The 16,838-nt window shown below is 35.8% G+C and overlaps 1 protein-coding gene, 1 non-coding gene and 1 pseudogene across 2 annotated transcripts; 1 reads left to right on the top strand and 2 right to left on the bottom strand.

Annotated features, from left to right (window-relative positions):
* Positions 1–1,918: 1,918 nt before the first annotated feature.
* On the bottom strand, positions 1,919–2,027 carry LOC117620439. The gene has a single exon (XR_004584776.1). It is a non-coding gene; the product is annotated as a small nucleolar RNA R71 (small nucleolar RNA).
* Positions 2,028–2,097: 70 nt separating this feature from the next.
* On the top strand, positions 2,098–5,286 carry LOC117617260 (annotated as a pseudogene).
* A 5,732-nt stretch (positions 5,287–11,018) lies between these two features.
* Positions 11,019–12,415, bottom strand: LOC117619247 (protein MKS1-like). Its single transcript, XM_034349159.1, has one exon. The coding sequence runs from the start codon at positions 12,057–12,059 to the stop codon at positions 11,367–11,369; it is 693 nt and encodes a 230-aa protein (XP_034205050.1). The 5' UTR covers positions 12,060–12,415; the 3' UTR covers positions 11,019–11,366.
* Between the last annotated feature and the right edge of the window lie 4,423 nt (positions 12,416–16,838).

Here is a 16,838-nt window from a genome sequence, read left to right as displayed (position 1 = left end):
ATTTTGGGATAAAAGCAAGCACATGTTAAAGAACATGGTTAATGAGTTTTTCGCCAATAATCTGCCCCTGGCCTCTATTAACCATACTAATATAGCCTTAATTCCTAAAGTGAGTAACCCTCAGGAAGTAGGACAATTTAGACCTATCAATCTTTGTAATGTCACCTATAAACTGATCACCAAAATTATTATCCAATGCCTTAGACCTCTTCTCTCTAGACGCATCGCTCAAATCAAGGGGCTTTTGCTTTGGGACGATCCATATTTGATAAGTTATTTCTTTTCCATTAATTCTCCATCATCAACACATGTTTAATCCAATTAATCCCTCACTTAAACCCTTCATTACCCACCATGAATGTATTAACTTTCCACTCACCTCATTGATTATTATAAATCACCCATCAACTTATTTGGCAAGGGGACCATCACGACAGATTTCTTTGTGCATTTCATTCAGAATTTAGTTATGTTTTCCTTTGTAATGAGTTGCTAGAACTCTAGCTAAGGCTAAAGGGAATGTCCTTTGAGTTAGTTTGTGAATTATTCTTTAATCCAATATACGGTATGAATTTCTAAATTCTTTTATTTTTGGTTATTCAATATTTTCATATCCTTTTATTTTGATTGATGTTAAGTGCTACTATCTTTTCATGAGTTCAATTATATTTTTCTCATTGTTAAGAACTGACTTAGCATGCTTTTAAATTAAAAGAGTAGATATTAAGCAATTCCATTTTCTGAACAATCATTAATAAAAGATAACATTGAAAAATCAAATTGGTTTTAATTTCTTTATCTTCCGATTAAAGTTTCTCAATGATGATTTTAATCGAGTTATAATTTGGATTAAAGAGCATGAAACATATTTTGTTTAAAGAATTGAACCTTGATGCCTTAGCATTTCCATTATTGATATTTCATTTTTAAACTCAATTTCCACAACAATCAAATCAAATTACTTTTCCATTTTGCTTTGTCACTTTTATTGTGCTACGTTTAATTATTTCTTTGTGTGTAGATATTTGCCTACCTGCTCCTTGAGGATACGATACTTGGACTTTCAAGATTATTACTACGTGTAACTACTTGCACTTGGGTAGACGCAACAAGTTTTTGGCATCGTTGCAGGGGAGCAGTGAAGCGAAAAGTAGCACAAGGAAATTCATTGTTAAGGTTTGCGGTTTTAGTTTCCAAAGCTAATTCGGTAAGGCTTATCAAACTCAATTTTTCATTTCTGTTTTTTATTTTTGGTGTTTTTATTTTGTTTGCTTTTGTCTTATTTTTTTATATATAAAAAATTTTAAAAAAATTTAGTTTAGTTTTTATTTATTTATTTGTTGCTTCTTTATTTTGTTTATGAGATATCGTGATCGGTTTGGTGGATTTGCAAAGAAACCTCAATTTGACCAAATTTCATCACAAATGGCTGAGAATAATAATAATAATAATGCATTGGAAGGCCCCCAAAATGATGAAGATAATCATAGGGTTCATAATGATAAGAATCGTAGTGTTCATAATGATGAGAATCATAGTGTTCATAATGATGAGAATCCACTTGTTAGGACATTACATGATTATTTGCATCCTGCTCGTACAAGTGTGCCATCTTGCATCATTTTTCCGTTAAATGGTCAAACTTTTGATTTTAAACCGGGCATGATACAACTTTTACCAACTTTTCATGGAATGGAATCTGAAAATCCATATTCACATGTGCGTGAGTTTGAGGAAGTTTGTGGAACTTTTCCAACACAAGGGTGTAGGCTTGATACAGTTTTGCTAAAACTTTTTCCATTTTCACTAAAAGATAAAGCGAAAACTTGGCTTTATTCTCTAAGGCCAAGAACAATTGGAACATGGCTTGAAATGCAAACTGAATTTTTCAAGAAATTTTTCCCAATTCAAAAGACAAATTCTTTGAAAAGACAGATGACCACATTTTCTCAAAAAGATACTGAGTCTTTACCTCAAGCTTGGGAAAGATTTAAAGATTTGTTAATGTTATGTCCTCACCATGGTTTTGAAAGATGGAGGGTGGTAAGTCATTTTTATCATGGCTTAACACCTAAAGATTGACAATTTATTGAGACGATGTTTGATGGAAATTTTATGTATAAAGATCCTAAAGATGCTTTTGATTTTCTTGATGAAATTGCAGAGAAATCTCATATTTGGAGCACTCCCAACACATTTGAGCCTAATTCCCAAAAGGCAAAATCTTCTATTAATCCTTCTAACGGGGGTATTTATCACCTTAAGGAGGAAGATAGTCTCAAAGCTCAATTGGCAACAATGGCTAGGGAAGTTGAAACCCTAAAATCAAAATTGCCTCAAAAAGTTAATTCAATTGCAAGTCAAGAAATTTTTGAGATTTGTGAAGTTTGCTGGGTCATGGGACATGTAACAAAAGAGTGTCCAACACTTCCAGCTTTCAGAGAAATGTTGCATGATCAAGCAAACTTTGTGAATCAATTTAAAAAACCATCCACTTTTTCTAAAACTTATAATCCAGGATGGAGAAACCACCCAAATTTCAGTTGGAGAAATAATACTAATAATAATGTGCCTCAACAAAAATCTAATTCTTTTTATTATTCTCCACAGGTGGAAGGACAATCATCATCATCAAATTTGGAAGATGTTATGAAGCAATTCATACAAAGCCAAACTGCCACAAATCAAAAGAATGCACAAGACATTGGTGAGATTAAGAGCACTCTTTCCAAACTCACTTCTTCACTGTCAATTCAAGAAAAGGGTAAATTTCCTTCTCAAGTCCAACCTAATCCACATGCACAGTTAGAGGTAACTACCCCTTCTTCTTCTTCTTTGAATGAAAATAAGCATGAATATGTGAAGGCTGTCACTACTCTTCGTAGTGGAAAAATAATTGGGAAAGATGATTTAGTAACAGTTGAAAATAAAAAGAATTCAGAAAAATCCAAAAATAATGAAAAAGAAAATAATGATTCTGAAATTGTTAAGTGCCCTTTTCCAGCTCCATTCCCACAAGCACTTAAGGCTGTAAAGAAAAATCAAAATCCTGAAATTTTGGAGGTTTTTAAACAAGTGAAAATCAATATACCTCTTTTGGATGCTATAAAACAAATTCCTTCATATTCAAAATTTTTGAAGGATTAATGCACTATCAAAAGAAAGCACAATGTTGATAAGACCGCATTTTTAACTGAAAATGTAAGTGCAATTCTTCAAACTAATACTCCACCCAAGTACAAAGATCCAGGTTGTCCCACAATTTCTTGTATTATTGGGAATTTTAGCATTGAACAAGCTTTATTGGATTTGGGTGCTAGTGTTAATTTGTTGCCTTACTCGGTTTATAAGCAATTGGGTCTTGGTGAATTAAAACCCACCTCAATAACATTGCAATTGGCTGACCGTTTAGTCAAAATCCCAAGAGGTATGGTGGAAGATGTGCTGGTTCAGGTAGACAAATTTTATTTTCCAGTTGATTTTATAGTTTTGGATACTTAACCAGTTGTGCATTCTAATTCTCAAATTCCTGTTATTCTTGGAAGACCATTTCTTGCTACATCTAATGCTCATATAAATTGCAGGAATGGACTTATGCAACTATCATTTGGGAACATGACATTGGAGCTCAACATATTCATATGCAAGCAGTAAACAATGAAGATGACGACAAAGAAGTTTACATGATCGAGACAATTGTTCAAAATTGCTTTAAATCCATTGCAATTTTGTTTAGTAAATAGGGATTGTAATTTTGCACAAGATTTTGAAATACAATATCTTTGTTCTTTGTTGGATTCTGCGTAGGTACAAGAACATAATGGTTGGATACCAAAATATGAGGAGCTGCCAACTGTGACTGATGAGACAAAATCATCAAGAGAAAAGCCCCAAAGTGTGAATTGAAGCCTCTTCCTGCTAGACTTAAATATGCTTTTCTGGGAGAAGATGAGACCTATCATGTGGTAATATCTTCTAAATTAGAGCTTTTGCATGAAGGTATGTTACTTAAAGTTTTGAAAGATCATAGGACTGCTATTGGATGGACTTTATCTGATATTAAAGGTATTAGTTCTTTGGTTTGCACACACCAAATTTTTCTTGAAGAAGATGCTAAACCAGTTAGGCAGGCTCAACGTAGACTTAACCCAACAATGAAAGAAGTTGTGCAAAAAGAAGTACTTAAACTTTGGGATGCAGGTATCATATATCCAATTTCTGATAGCAAATGGGTGAGTCCTACACAGGTTGTTCCTAAAAAATCAGGAGTCACAGTAGTTGAAAATGATAATGGAGAAATGGTACCAACTAGGGTCACTACTGGATGGAGAATGTGTATTGATTATCGTAAATTGAACTCAGTCACAAGAAAGGATCATTTTCCTTTACCATTTCTTGACCAAATTTTGGAAAGAGTTGCAGGGCATATGTATTATTGTTTTTTAAAATAGTTATTCAGGATATTATCAAATTGAGATTTCATTGGAAGATCAAGAAAAAAATAACTATTACATGCCCATTTGGAGCTTTCGCTTTTAGAAAAGTGCCTTTTGGTCTTTGCAATGCACTAACTACATTTCAACGTTACATGATAAGCATATTTAGTGACATGGTAGAAAAATATTTAGAAGTTTTCATGGACGATGTTATTGCGTTTGGTGATTCATTTTCTGATTGTTTATCTAACTTGGAGAATGTTTTTATCAGGTGTAAGGAGAAAATTTTGGTGCTTAACTGGGAGAAATGCCAATTCATGGACACATTTGGCATAGTACTTAGACACATTGTTTCTCACAAAGGAATTGCTTTAATTGCTAATTTGCCTATGCGGAAAACTGTTAAAGATATTAGATCTTTTTTGGGATATGCAAGTTTTTACCGGAGATTCATACAAAATTTTATGCAATTGCTAGGCCATTGAATAATCTCTTGGAGAAAGATGCTAAATTTGATTGGAATTCTGCCTATCAAGAAGCATTTGAGAAATTAATTAAAATGCTAACATCAACTCCAATAATGCAGCCCCCAGATTGGTCCATGCCTTTTGAAATAATGTGTGATGCTAGTGATGGTGCTATTGGGGCAGTGCTAGGCCAAAGAAAAGACAAGAAGCCTGTTGTTATCTGCTACGCAAGCAGAACTTTGAATAGTGCACAGAAAAGTTACACTGCAACTGAAAAAGAATTGCTTGCTGTGGTTTTTCCATTGGAAAAGTTTAGATCATATATTTTGGGCTCACAAATTATTGTTTTTACAGATCATTCAGCAAAGAAGGAAGCGAAATAATGATTGATTAGATGGATTTTGCTTCTCCAAGAATTTGATCTTACAATCAATGACAAGAAAAAAGTGGAGAATGTTCTTGCAGACCATCTTTCTAGGATATCTTTTGAGGAGCCTTCTGAATGTTTGCCTATAAAAGACTCATTTCATGATGAACAAATGTTTGGTGTTTCTAAATTACCATGGTTTGCTAACATTGTGAATTTTCTTGCAACAAGTTGTTAGAAATATGCCCTTAAAGCCAACTAATTATGTAATAGTTAGAGCTAAGGACATCTTTGATAAAAGACATATTATGTTTTCAATGGGTAAGAAATGTTGTTTTATACATTAAATCATCATATATTATCTTTCAATATGTAGTACAACCATAGTCCAAGGAATACACAAGTGGATATGAGAGCTATGTAATGAGATTGCATACATGGAGACTTCTCATCATCCCTAAATCTTGAATATGTTCCTGGTCATAGGAATATTGATTGGGCGTCAATATTCTGCAAAGACCAGTACACACAATATCGTCTCTATATGTAGGGAATAGCAAGGTCTCAAGTCATTAAGTGTAGAGACACATCGATATGTGTGTAGGTGCATGTAGAAGAACAAGTACATTGAATGCGATCCAACACATGAGTTACAGCATGGAAATCTTTACTCACATGTCAAGCTGGAGCTCATAAATTGCAATGGTGCAGACTAATCTTTAGACCTGAGGCATCATAGATGTTTTGTGAGTATGTTGTTAATCTTTGAGGGCACTATACGGTCATGCTGAATTAGGTATAGCTTAAAGGTGCTCATCAGGACTCTCAATAAAGTCATGGAAGGAAATGAATGTACAATAAGGAATCTCTACTCTCAGTAAAGGAGAGAGAATACTCCAAGATATGATTGGTCAAATCTCTACGCAGAGTAGTGGATAAGACTTGAAAGAAGAAGTCTTCAAATCTTACCAGGATAATCATATAAAATAAATGATTCACATTAGGATATTAATAATTGGATTTCATGATCTAATAATGTGAATAAGGAGTATAGATATAAGAGAAGGATTCAATTGCACGATCATTCCAATTTGAATAGGTTCTTTCACAACGTCTCATTTAGCTCTCGGATAACCGTGACTTGCTGCTAGGTGATAACTATGGTTTGTGGATGTCCTAAAAGGTTTCAATTAACCTTTATTAATTTGAAGAATTAAATTGTGGAATTTAATTCGTATATCATCTCTGAGGAGTTGAGTCAACCCACTACCTTGCTAAAGGAAACCTATGGATCTGCACACCCAAAGAATGTGATTAGAGGTTGTAAGTGTATGCATTTTGTGATTTTCTTTTGGCTTCCCTTGACAAATTTGTAATAGGACAATCATTGTATTTTTCCAAGCTCTAGTTAGATTAAAAATTACTTTTCTAGGTGTTCTTATCTGGCTATAATCTAATGGATAATCAATGTGTTTGACAGAGGTAAATTCCGCATTGCCCTAAATTTCATTCACTAAATTTCTAAAGATTATGACTAGTCATCTTTCCTTCGTATGACTAGTCATCCTTCCTCTGTATGACTAGTCAACCTTTGCAGAAATAGGATTTCCAGCTCACTGTTTCCAACTGGATCCTATCCATCTTTTTTGTCCTATTCTACGAATTTCTCAGCTGCCATGTGTCTATTCTGACCTAAAATTTTTTGGGTAAAAGCCAAAGAATTCCTCATTTGGTAGCCGTTACTTTTGACGGAAAGTTTTGAAAAGGTTTCTTCCATCCTTTTGCTTCTTTTTCCTCAAGAGAAAACCACCATTTCATCTATGAGTTTTCTAAATTGTTTTTCGAAAACTGCATTTGAAATATGAAAACCTCATCTTGCTAGATCAAACACTCTCTCATATATATCTAAGTCAGATTCAAGATTGATTTCTTTAAGAGTATGGTTTCTTGAAGAAATTGGTCATTTTCCTTTGAATCCAATTTTTTTGTTTTCGTTTGAGTTGGAGCTAGCTAGCTGGTGCCATGGGATGAAAGAGCTAAAGAAGGAGCTGCCATTGCCATGAAGGACTAAGCTGCTGGTTTTGCGAAGTTAGAGAACAAGATTTCACAAAGGATGTATAGCTTATCTTCCTAAATAGATCTAGGATTTCTTAAGTTTGCTTGTGTTCCTTTGTAAGAATCTTCTTTGCTTAGTGGATTGCCTGGTCGGTTGATGACCCCCAGTTTTTCCTAATGGTGGGTTTCTAGGCGAACAATTTCTGGTTTGCAGCTTTGTTATTTTCTGGCTTGACAATTGACTAGTCATCGCATGATGTTCATGCATTTTTTGGGTTTGTGTTCTTCCGGTTGACTAGTCATCATTATTTGATGTGTGCTGTTGATTTGATTATGATATGTTCTTGATAGTTGACTAGTAATCGCATGATGTTCATGCATTTATGGGTTTGTGTTCTTGTGGTTGACTGGTCATCACTATTTGTTGTGTGCTGTTTATTTGATTATGATATTTTCACACACTTTCACCATAGTTGTTGCTAACACAGGGGATGCCTAGATTGACTAGTCCTTCTGAGTGCCTAGGTTGTCACTAGTAATCTTCTAGGCTTGCAGGTACAGATTGTTATGCCCTTTGTGTGTTCTTCGTTATGGTTTCTCATGACTAGCAGTTGACTAGTCATAAGAGTATTTTGTCAAGGTCTAAAGTGTGTGACATTTGTTGTGTCTTGTTTGAATATCATTTAAATTTACCCCTCATTCCCTAAGTACCAATTTCAGAGGTACAAATGAGGAGAAATAAGTCAATGGTTGATAATCAAATGCCAAAGTCAACATGTTGACCGGAGCAATTGACCAAAGTCAAATAGTTCGACCGGGTCAATTAAGTAAGACTATAATTATAGTTCAATAATTAAATTATAATAAAAAAATTAATTATGGAATTAATATTGACATATAGAAATATTGGATTGGGTTTTTTAAAACAGAAGACTATTGGGTCCAAAGGATAAGTGGCATAAGATGACATGACCCATGGACCAAATGGAGCCCCAATACCCACCCAAAAATTTGGCAACTATGGGGGAGCTCTCCCCTTGCCTTTTTGTGTTGTTATATACAAGCAAAGTGTTGGAGAACATGTAGTTAGGGTTTTTGGTTTCCTACTTTGGTTGATGAGTGATCATCTTTATATCTCAAGGTATAACCTAATTTAAACTCTTATCAAAACCTGGTATAACTTAGTATCTAGTGCACCTATCTAACTAGGAAACATAACATTCTCCCACTAGATCAAGCACTAGACCACTAAGCTCCTATATTCCAAAAGGTTTGATAATCTTTATTGGGCATGAGTTTAAAACAGTTAAATCCTTCCCCTCAAGCTACAGTGAAAAGCGATCAGATAAAACGAAAACTATAGACAAGCATTGCTCTCTTTATTCAAAACAGGCCATCTATAATCACATAATGCAATCTCAAAACACATGAAGCACCTACAAACGCGAACCTTAATATGTACTGATCCGTAATGTGAATCTTTATGCTTGTCAGTACATGTACCCCTTTACGACTTAGCAAGAGTCAATCCGCAATGTTATTCAAACAATAGTATCTCAAAAGAGACCATAAACTCACATGCATAAACAAAATTACATAATAAGTTTAAACAGCTAAATAGTCAAAATGGTAGAATTTATTCAATAATAAATAAAACTCTCAACCAAATTAACATCCTTGAATGCAAATCCCTTAATCCAGAAAACAGCAAAATAAACAAACTAGTAAAATATCAAAATGGGAACAAAACTCCCACTAGATTGCAGCATCAAAGTTAGAAAATAATCTCATTCTTTCAACATGTCTAAGAAAAGCTTCTAAAGGCAAAAATTTTGTGAACGGATTTGCAATCATATCTTGAGTTCTGATATGATCAAACCTGACTAGTTTGTCCGCTACCTTCTCCATCACTATTAAATATTTTCTGTCAATATACTGAAGTTTATTCGACATCTTGTTGTTCATGCAGTGAAAAACAGCTGCAGAGTTGTCATTATATATCTGTATTGGTCTAGAAATCGAGTCCATCACTTTAATGTCTTTAATAAAATTCCTTAGCAATACTGCATGAGAAGTGGCTTCATAGCAAGCTATGTATTCTGAAAACATGGTTGAACTCGAAATACCAGATTGTTTAGCACTCTTCCAAGCAACAACTACTCCTGCCATCTTGAAAAGAAAACCTGAAGTAAGGTCCCAACAAGAAAGTAAGACGTACAGAAGCCAACAAAACCAAAGAAGGACCAAGTTGCCAGCCATATTTTCAAGTACGAGGGGGTCAAATCTAGAGAACTTAGCAAAAAAATCGATGACTCCTGCCAGTGGCCTTCCATCATTCCCTCTATGAACCGGTTAAGACCAACAAACCAGCAGCTGACCTTGCACCACAAGCCAAGTCTCTTTTTGCAGTTTCCATCATTACGAGTTACTTCTTCTTCTATAAATAAAGAGGTTTCACCTCAAAAGAAAAGGACTCTCTCTCCAAAACCAGACGCAACGTCTCTAAAACTTTAAAAAAACAATTTGTCTTCCTCTCTAGATAACCAGTTGATAAGTCTTGCGTTTATCTCTCTCGTTGCTCTGCCATCTTCATGGTATGATTTTCTTTCAAGGTGATCTATTTCAATTTATGTAATCATCTAACTGGATCGAGAAATCTCCAGTGTCTTCTTTTTCTACTTTGTAATTTGAATTTGAAGACTAATTAGTTAAAGAAGGTTCTGCATTTTATTTTCATTCACACTCAGACTGGTTGAAAATGATAGGAATCATCTTAAAATATCCCATTTAATCACTTAAGAACGAATTACAGATTAGTTTAACCCAAAAATCGAATTCCTGCTTCGTCCTTTAAAAAAAAAACATATTAAAAATTCAAAGAACCATCATTCGGGCCCGAAAGGAAATCTAGGGTCCGAATAGAATAGTGACAATAGAAGGGACAGGAGGTTGAATCGGGTCCGAACCATATCATTGGGCCCGAATTAACTATTAATCCAGCCCAATGATGATTTAAATATTGAAACCGGTTGTTAAAACCTAGACAGGGTCTTACTAACCACGATCTTGGTCTTTTCCCTTTGCCTGTCCAGGTGTCGCTCACGCTTGACAGGTTGACATACGCGAATGAAAGAATATTGAAGTCCTCTTAACTGAGGCATAGAAAAGAATCAATACAGGCCAGTACCCCCATTGGAGCACAATGGCTTGAGAAGAAGTCCAGAAAAAGATGCGCGAAAATCATCAAAGTTCATCACAACACTTTTCCATACCAGGTCTATTGGGCTGGTCTCATACCCAATAGTTGCATGCTAACACAATCACCACGAATCAGAATCAAGAGGAATCGAGGAAAAAGGGTTCCAACCGAGCCCGCTCGTTTCTAGAAATCTAATTCAACTTTCAATTTTGTTGAGGGATTGAAAGAGTCCTCTCTGCGAGCCAAGAGACATCCAATCGGGGCAATAGTGTTGATCCAACGAGCTCTCCGTTCCTCCGAGCAGAGCTGACCCCTGTGGGCGACGAAAAGGAATGGCGGACGAAAAAAAAGGACCAATACTATGTTTATTGTTTAGCACATCGATTACAATTGACTTTAGTTGCATCATCAAGAGAAGTTACTCATATTCACCACTTTTTCACTAAATTGACTTGTTTTGTCAATATTGTTGGTGCTTTATGCAAGCGTACAGATGAATTGAAAAATGCTCAAGCTGCTGAAATTGCACACATGATTGTCATTGATAAGCTTAACATTGAGAAAGGAATCAACCCTAAATCCTAATATATTGGCTCCCCATACATAAAATTCTGCTCCGTTGCTAGGGAGAGATAAACCATCTGAATTACAAAATTACAAAGAGGGGAGCCCCGTATCCAATCGTCTCAGCTGGGTAATAAATAAATTAATAAGCATGCTAAATACTATGAAACAAAAAGAAAGTGAGTCAAGAGTCAATACATTAGAAAAAATCTCACCGGCCAGCCAATTGCATTGCAGCCACTTGTTGAAAACTGAAGGTGATCGAGAAAGCAAAGGGTCTAAAAGTAATCTAAGAAACTGTTAAAGAGGTCCCACGAAGAAGGACTTGGAGAAATCAAAGGGGCTGAAGCAGGGCCAGGGCTAGGCATGAAATTGATGTTGTTGTTTCCAATTCCCTGCCAACTGTGAAATGGGCTGCTAAGGACGTCATGCTGATGAGAGAAAAACCCATTTGGGATGATGGGCGGCAAAGTCGCCGGGGCAGGAGACAATATGCCCGAAAACTGACCCATTTCATCTCCTCTTCCTTGATCTTCAAGATTATTAAAAATACTTGCCATGAAGTCGTCGTGGTAAGAAGTAGTGATGGTGGGCATCAAGGGCCTATTGTGATCTGAAATTGAAGAAGAATTGGGGCTTGTTTTGTGGATGGAGGCGAGTCTTGCAGCCGGTGAGAGTCCGCCGTCGCCGGGGGAGGACGAAGGGGAAGGGCCGGTGAGGCGTTGGACTAAGGACATGAACTCACTCACTGTTGCGTGGATGACTTTAGGAGACACCGTGTAGATCACCACTGGCTGGCGCTGTTCGACATCTGCATGTTGGTTTGGGTTTGGGTTTGGGTCTGGGCGTGGGTGTGGTGGTGGCTTCTTGATCTTGACCGATTCTTTGTTGACTTTGAGAGGGGAGGGGCGTGGGCCGTGGAGTTGAACCTCCTTTTTGGGTGTGGGTGGTGGTGGCTGCGGGGGGTTCATGGTTGGTACTTGGTTCGGTTAATTATTTTCTCTGAATTGAATTGGGTTGGGTTGAATTGGGTTGAGTTGGGTTGGATTGGGCGCGTATAAGAATTGGTGTGACTAGCCAACCGTGATTGAACTGTGCTGGTTATGAATTTTGGAGAGGAATTTGGGGCGGGGCTGTATTTAATTTCAAGGACGAGAGAGACTGACAGGGTAATTTGGTAGGTGGATGGAGCAACTAATTAATGGGAGCATAGCCATTCATTCTATTTCCATTGTTTATGCTAACAAGAGTTTGACTTGACGCCAACACAACAACACTACTGACGATGGGCTAGGGTGTTGAAGTTAGCGTTGACTCATGGACAAACATAGACTAAAACCTATATATACTTCTTTAGAGGTAACTGCAGTTCGGTTCGGTTCAATTTTTATGTAAGATCAGAATTAAATTGGTTTTTTTGTTGGGCCTAAAATTCAAAATTTCATAATTGAACAACAATCTACAAGAACAAACATTGTGCTAGCATTTGTTACTGTGTCTTGAATTAGAATTAAATTAAATTGGTAAAATTGAAATGCGAAATTTTTTTTTTTTACAAGAAAATGAATTGCATACATGACTAACGTTGAGCCAGTGTTGACGTGAAATTGAGTTTTATGCAGTTGAGGTGAAATTGAGTTTTAATTTTACAATTTAATAGGCTTTTACATGTCGTGCTAGTATTCGGTAGTTTTGGGGGGAGATGGTCACATCTACAACTTATCTTATCAATTGCATTTTTCCAGCATCTTCAATTTTTAAACACCTTTCCAAACACTTAATCATCACTAGTATATACCTTCCTCCCAAAACCTCGACCCACAAGTTTTCCGATATGTTGTGTTTGTACACCTACATGATCACCAGCGGAGTAAATTTGATTCGCGGACATTAATATGTGTGTTTGTTGGCTATGCCCTACAACAAAAGTGGTACTGATGTTATCACCCCATAAGTTCGAAGGTGTCTACGTCCATGGATGTAGTGGTTCGGGAACACGAAATGTACTATTCAAAAGAACAAAATAAGGTCCAGCATGAAACGAACAGTCAAATGAGTTTCAACGACCGATCAGTCTTTGGCATCAACCTTTAGTATACGGATCTGCCAGAGAGCAACCAATCGCCCATCCCTTCGCGACCATTTGGATTTGGAAAGTTTCATGTAGGAGGACATTTCGCCCATACCTAGCAAAAGATAGGAGCAGACCCAAATTATGATTGGTCACCCCTCCCTAGTGACCAATTGCTAAGCGCTGCCAGAATCAGGAGCATCAACTCGGTCTTTTTCTGGAGTTTGCCTACTCTGGATCATCTTTCTACTATAGTACCACATCAATTGCCATCATAGGATGTCATTTAGGTACTATCTTCCCTTGAAATTGATGACACTAATGAATTGCCTAAAATATTTTTGGCCGATATATTTGTTCCAAATAGTGTGAAAGAAGCAATGGAGGATCTAAAGGGGAAAGATGCCATGAATGAAGAAATGCAAGCTCAGCCAAAAATTGCCATATGTGAGCTTGTCCCTTTACTTTATGGAAAGAAAACGGCAGGATCTAGGTGGGTCTATACCATGAAGCTTAAAGTTGATGGCTTAATTGAAAGATATAAGGCCATGTCAGTAGCATAGGTATACACACATAAATATGGGGTGGAATTTCATAAGCCTTTTGCCTAGTAGCCAGGATCAACACCATAAGAATTTTACTGTCTCTAGCAGCAAATATGGATTGGCAATTACATCAATTTGATGTTAAAAATGCATATAAAGACTTGTTTAGAGAGTGGTTTGGATCCATAACTTAACTTACCCAATATCTTACCGGTAAGATATTGCGTTCTCAGATATATATATATATATATATATATGCTTTTCACTCATTAATTTAGGGTAAGATATTGCGTTTTTAGAAAAATACGCTATTCACTCAATAAATTACGGGTAAAATATTGCATTCTCAGATATATAGGTATTTCACACTATATCTTACCGGCACGATATGATGTTTTCATTAAAAAAAAAAAAAAGAAAAAAAAAAAGAGGCTTTACACTCATTAAATCACTGCTAAGATGGTGTGTTCTAAGATATATAGGAATTTCCTTCTATCACTTACCACTAAGTTATTGCGTTTTCAGATATATATGATTTTTACCCTATAACATACCGGTAAGATATTGAGTTACAGAAAAATAGGTTTTTCACTCATCAAATTATCGGTAGGATATTTCATTCTCAGATATATATGCTTTTCACTCATTAACTTAGAGGTAAGATATTGCGTTTTCAGAAAAATAGGCTATTCACTCAATAAATTACGAGTAAGATATTGCATTTTCAGAAAAATAGGCTATTCACTCAATAAATTACTAGTAAGATATTGCGTTCTCAGATATATAGGCACTTCACACTATAACTTACCGGTAAGATATGGTGTTTTCAGAAAAATAGGCTATTCACTCGATAAATTACGGGTAAGATATTGCGTTCTCAGATATATAGGCATTTCACACTATAATTTATTGGTAAGATGTGGTGTTTTTAGAAAATTAAGCTATACACTCAATAAATTACGGGTAAGATATTGTGTTATCAGATATAGAGGCACTTCACCCCATAACTTATTGGTAAGATATGGTGTTTTAAGAAAAATAGGCTATTCACTCAATAAATTACGGGTAAGATATTACGTTCTCAGATATATAGGCACTTTACACTATAACTTACTGGTAAGATATTGTGTTTTCAGAAAAATAAGGTTTTCACTAATTAAATTACCGGTAAGATATTGCGTTCTCAGATGTATATGCTTTTCACTCATTAACTTAGGGGTAAGATATTGCGTTTTCAAAAAAATAGGCTATTCACTCAATAAATTACGGATAAGATATTGCGTTCTCAGATATATAGGCACTTCACAATAAAACTTACCAGTAAGATATGGTGTTTTCAAAAAAATAGGCTTTTCAAAAAAATAGGGTTTTCACTTATTAAATTACCTGTAAGATATTGCGTTCTCAGATATACATGCTTTTCACTCATTAACTTTGGGGTAAGATATCGCGTTTTCAGAAAAATAGGCTATTCACTCAATAAATTATGGGTAAGATATTGTGTTCACAGATATATAGGCACTTCACACTATAACTTACAGGTACGATAAGGTGTTTTCATAAAAATAGGATTTTCACTCATTAAATTACCGGTAAGATATTGCGTTATCACATATATATGCTTTTCACTCATTAACTTAGGGGTAAGATATTGTGTTTTTAGAAAAAATAGGCTATTCATTCAATAAATTATGGGTAAGATATTGCATTCTTAGATAGGGCTCGTCAATGGGCCGGACTGGGCTAGCCTGGTCCAAATTTAATGGGCATGGGTCGGGCCAGGCTGGGCTTTAAAGAGGAGAGAGAAAATAAGGGGCTAGCCGGGCTGGGCCAAGTTTTTTTAGAAAATTCAAAGCCCAAGCCTGACCCATGGCCCGGGCTTGAGAAAGCCCATCGGGCTGAGTCGGGCTAAGCCCAACGGGCCGGGCCTAAACGGACCTACTTCATTAAAAAAAAAAATCATAAACTTAATCATAAGGGCATTTTAGTCCAAATTTGAGATTAAACTCACTTAATTCCAATATTTTTACATCAAACCAAATTCATAAAACACCCAATAAAGTCACACAACTCAATAAGATTTTTCACAAAAATAATAAAATCAAGTATTATTTTTTAGGTTATTACATAATTAGACCGTAATACGTTTTAAAAAATAATAAGTATCAAAAAAATATTTTATTTAAAGGATGGTATGAATAAATGTGCAAATATTTGGTGATGTGTTCAAGAAAAGCATGACTATATTTGGAGGTACGATTATGTTTCGTGATATGAGTATATTTGGTGATGTGATATGTTGTTCATCTTATTTTTATATACATATAATTGTTGGATTAATAGTTGACACAAATTAATGTGCTAATCATCCAATTATAAACTAGGAATGAGTAAAGAAAAGTAAATGAAATGAAACAAATTATACATGTGATTCAAGTGATATAATTCTAAACCTAAACTCTTATTTATACATAATTATATATGTTTGCGGGCCTAACGGGCCTGGCTTTAGTGGGCTGGCCTGGCCTGGCTTTCTTGGGCTTAACCAAGCCAGGCCTATGGGCCGGGCTGGGCTTCAGACCCCCAAGCCCAAGCCTAGCCTAGCCTAAGGCGGGTCGGGCCATCCCAAAGCCCATAACAGGTTGGGCCGGGCGGGCCCCCGTTGGCCCATGAGCCCGGGGGCTAAATGATGAGGCCTATTCTCAGATATATAGGCACTTCACACTATAACTTACTAGTAAGATATGGTATTTTCAGAAAAAATAGGTTTTTCTGTCATTAAATTACTTGTAAGATATTGCGTTCTCAGATATATATGCTTTTCAGTCATTTACTTAGGGGTAAGACATTGAGTTTTCAGAAGAAATAGGCTATTCACTCAATAAATTAGTGTAAGATATTGCGTTCTCAGATATATAGGCACTTTACACTAAAAATTACCGGTAAGATATGGTGGTTTCAGAAAAATAGGCTTTTCACTCAATAAATTACGGGTAAGATATTGGATTCTCAGATATATAGGCACTTCACACTAGAACTTACCGGTAAGATATGGTGTTTTCAGAAAAATAGGCTTTTCACTCAATAAATTACGGGTAAGATATTACGTTCTCAAATATATAGGCACTTCACAC

This window comes from Prunus dulcis, chromosome 2 (assembly GCF_902201215.1).
Source record: "Prunus dulcis chromosome 2, ALMONDv2, whole genome shotgun sequence".
In the NCBI taxonomy this organism is placed as follows: domain Eukaryota; kingdom Viridiplantae; phylum Streptophyta; class Magnoliopsida; order Rosales; family Rosaceae; genus Prunus; species Prunus dulcis.
The sequence above is the reverse complement of the archived record's forward strand: the minus strand, read 5'-3'. Positions and strand labels throughout refer to the sequence as shown.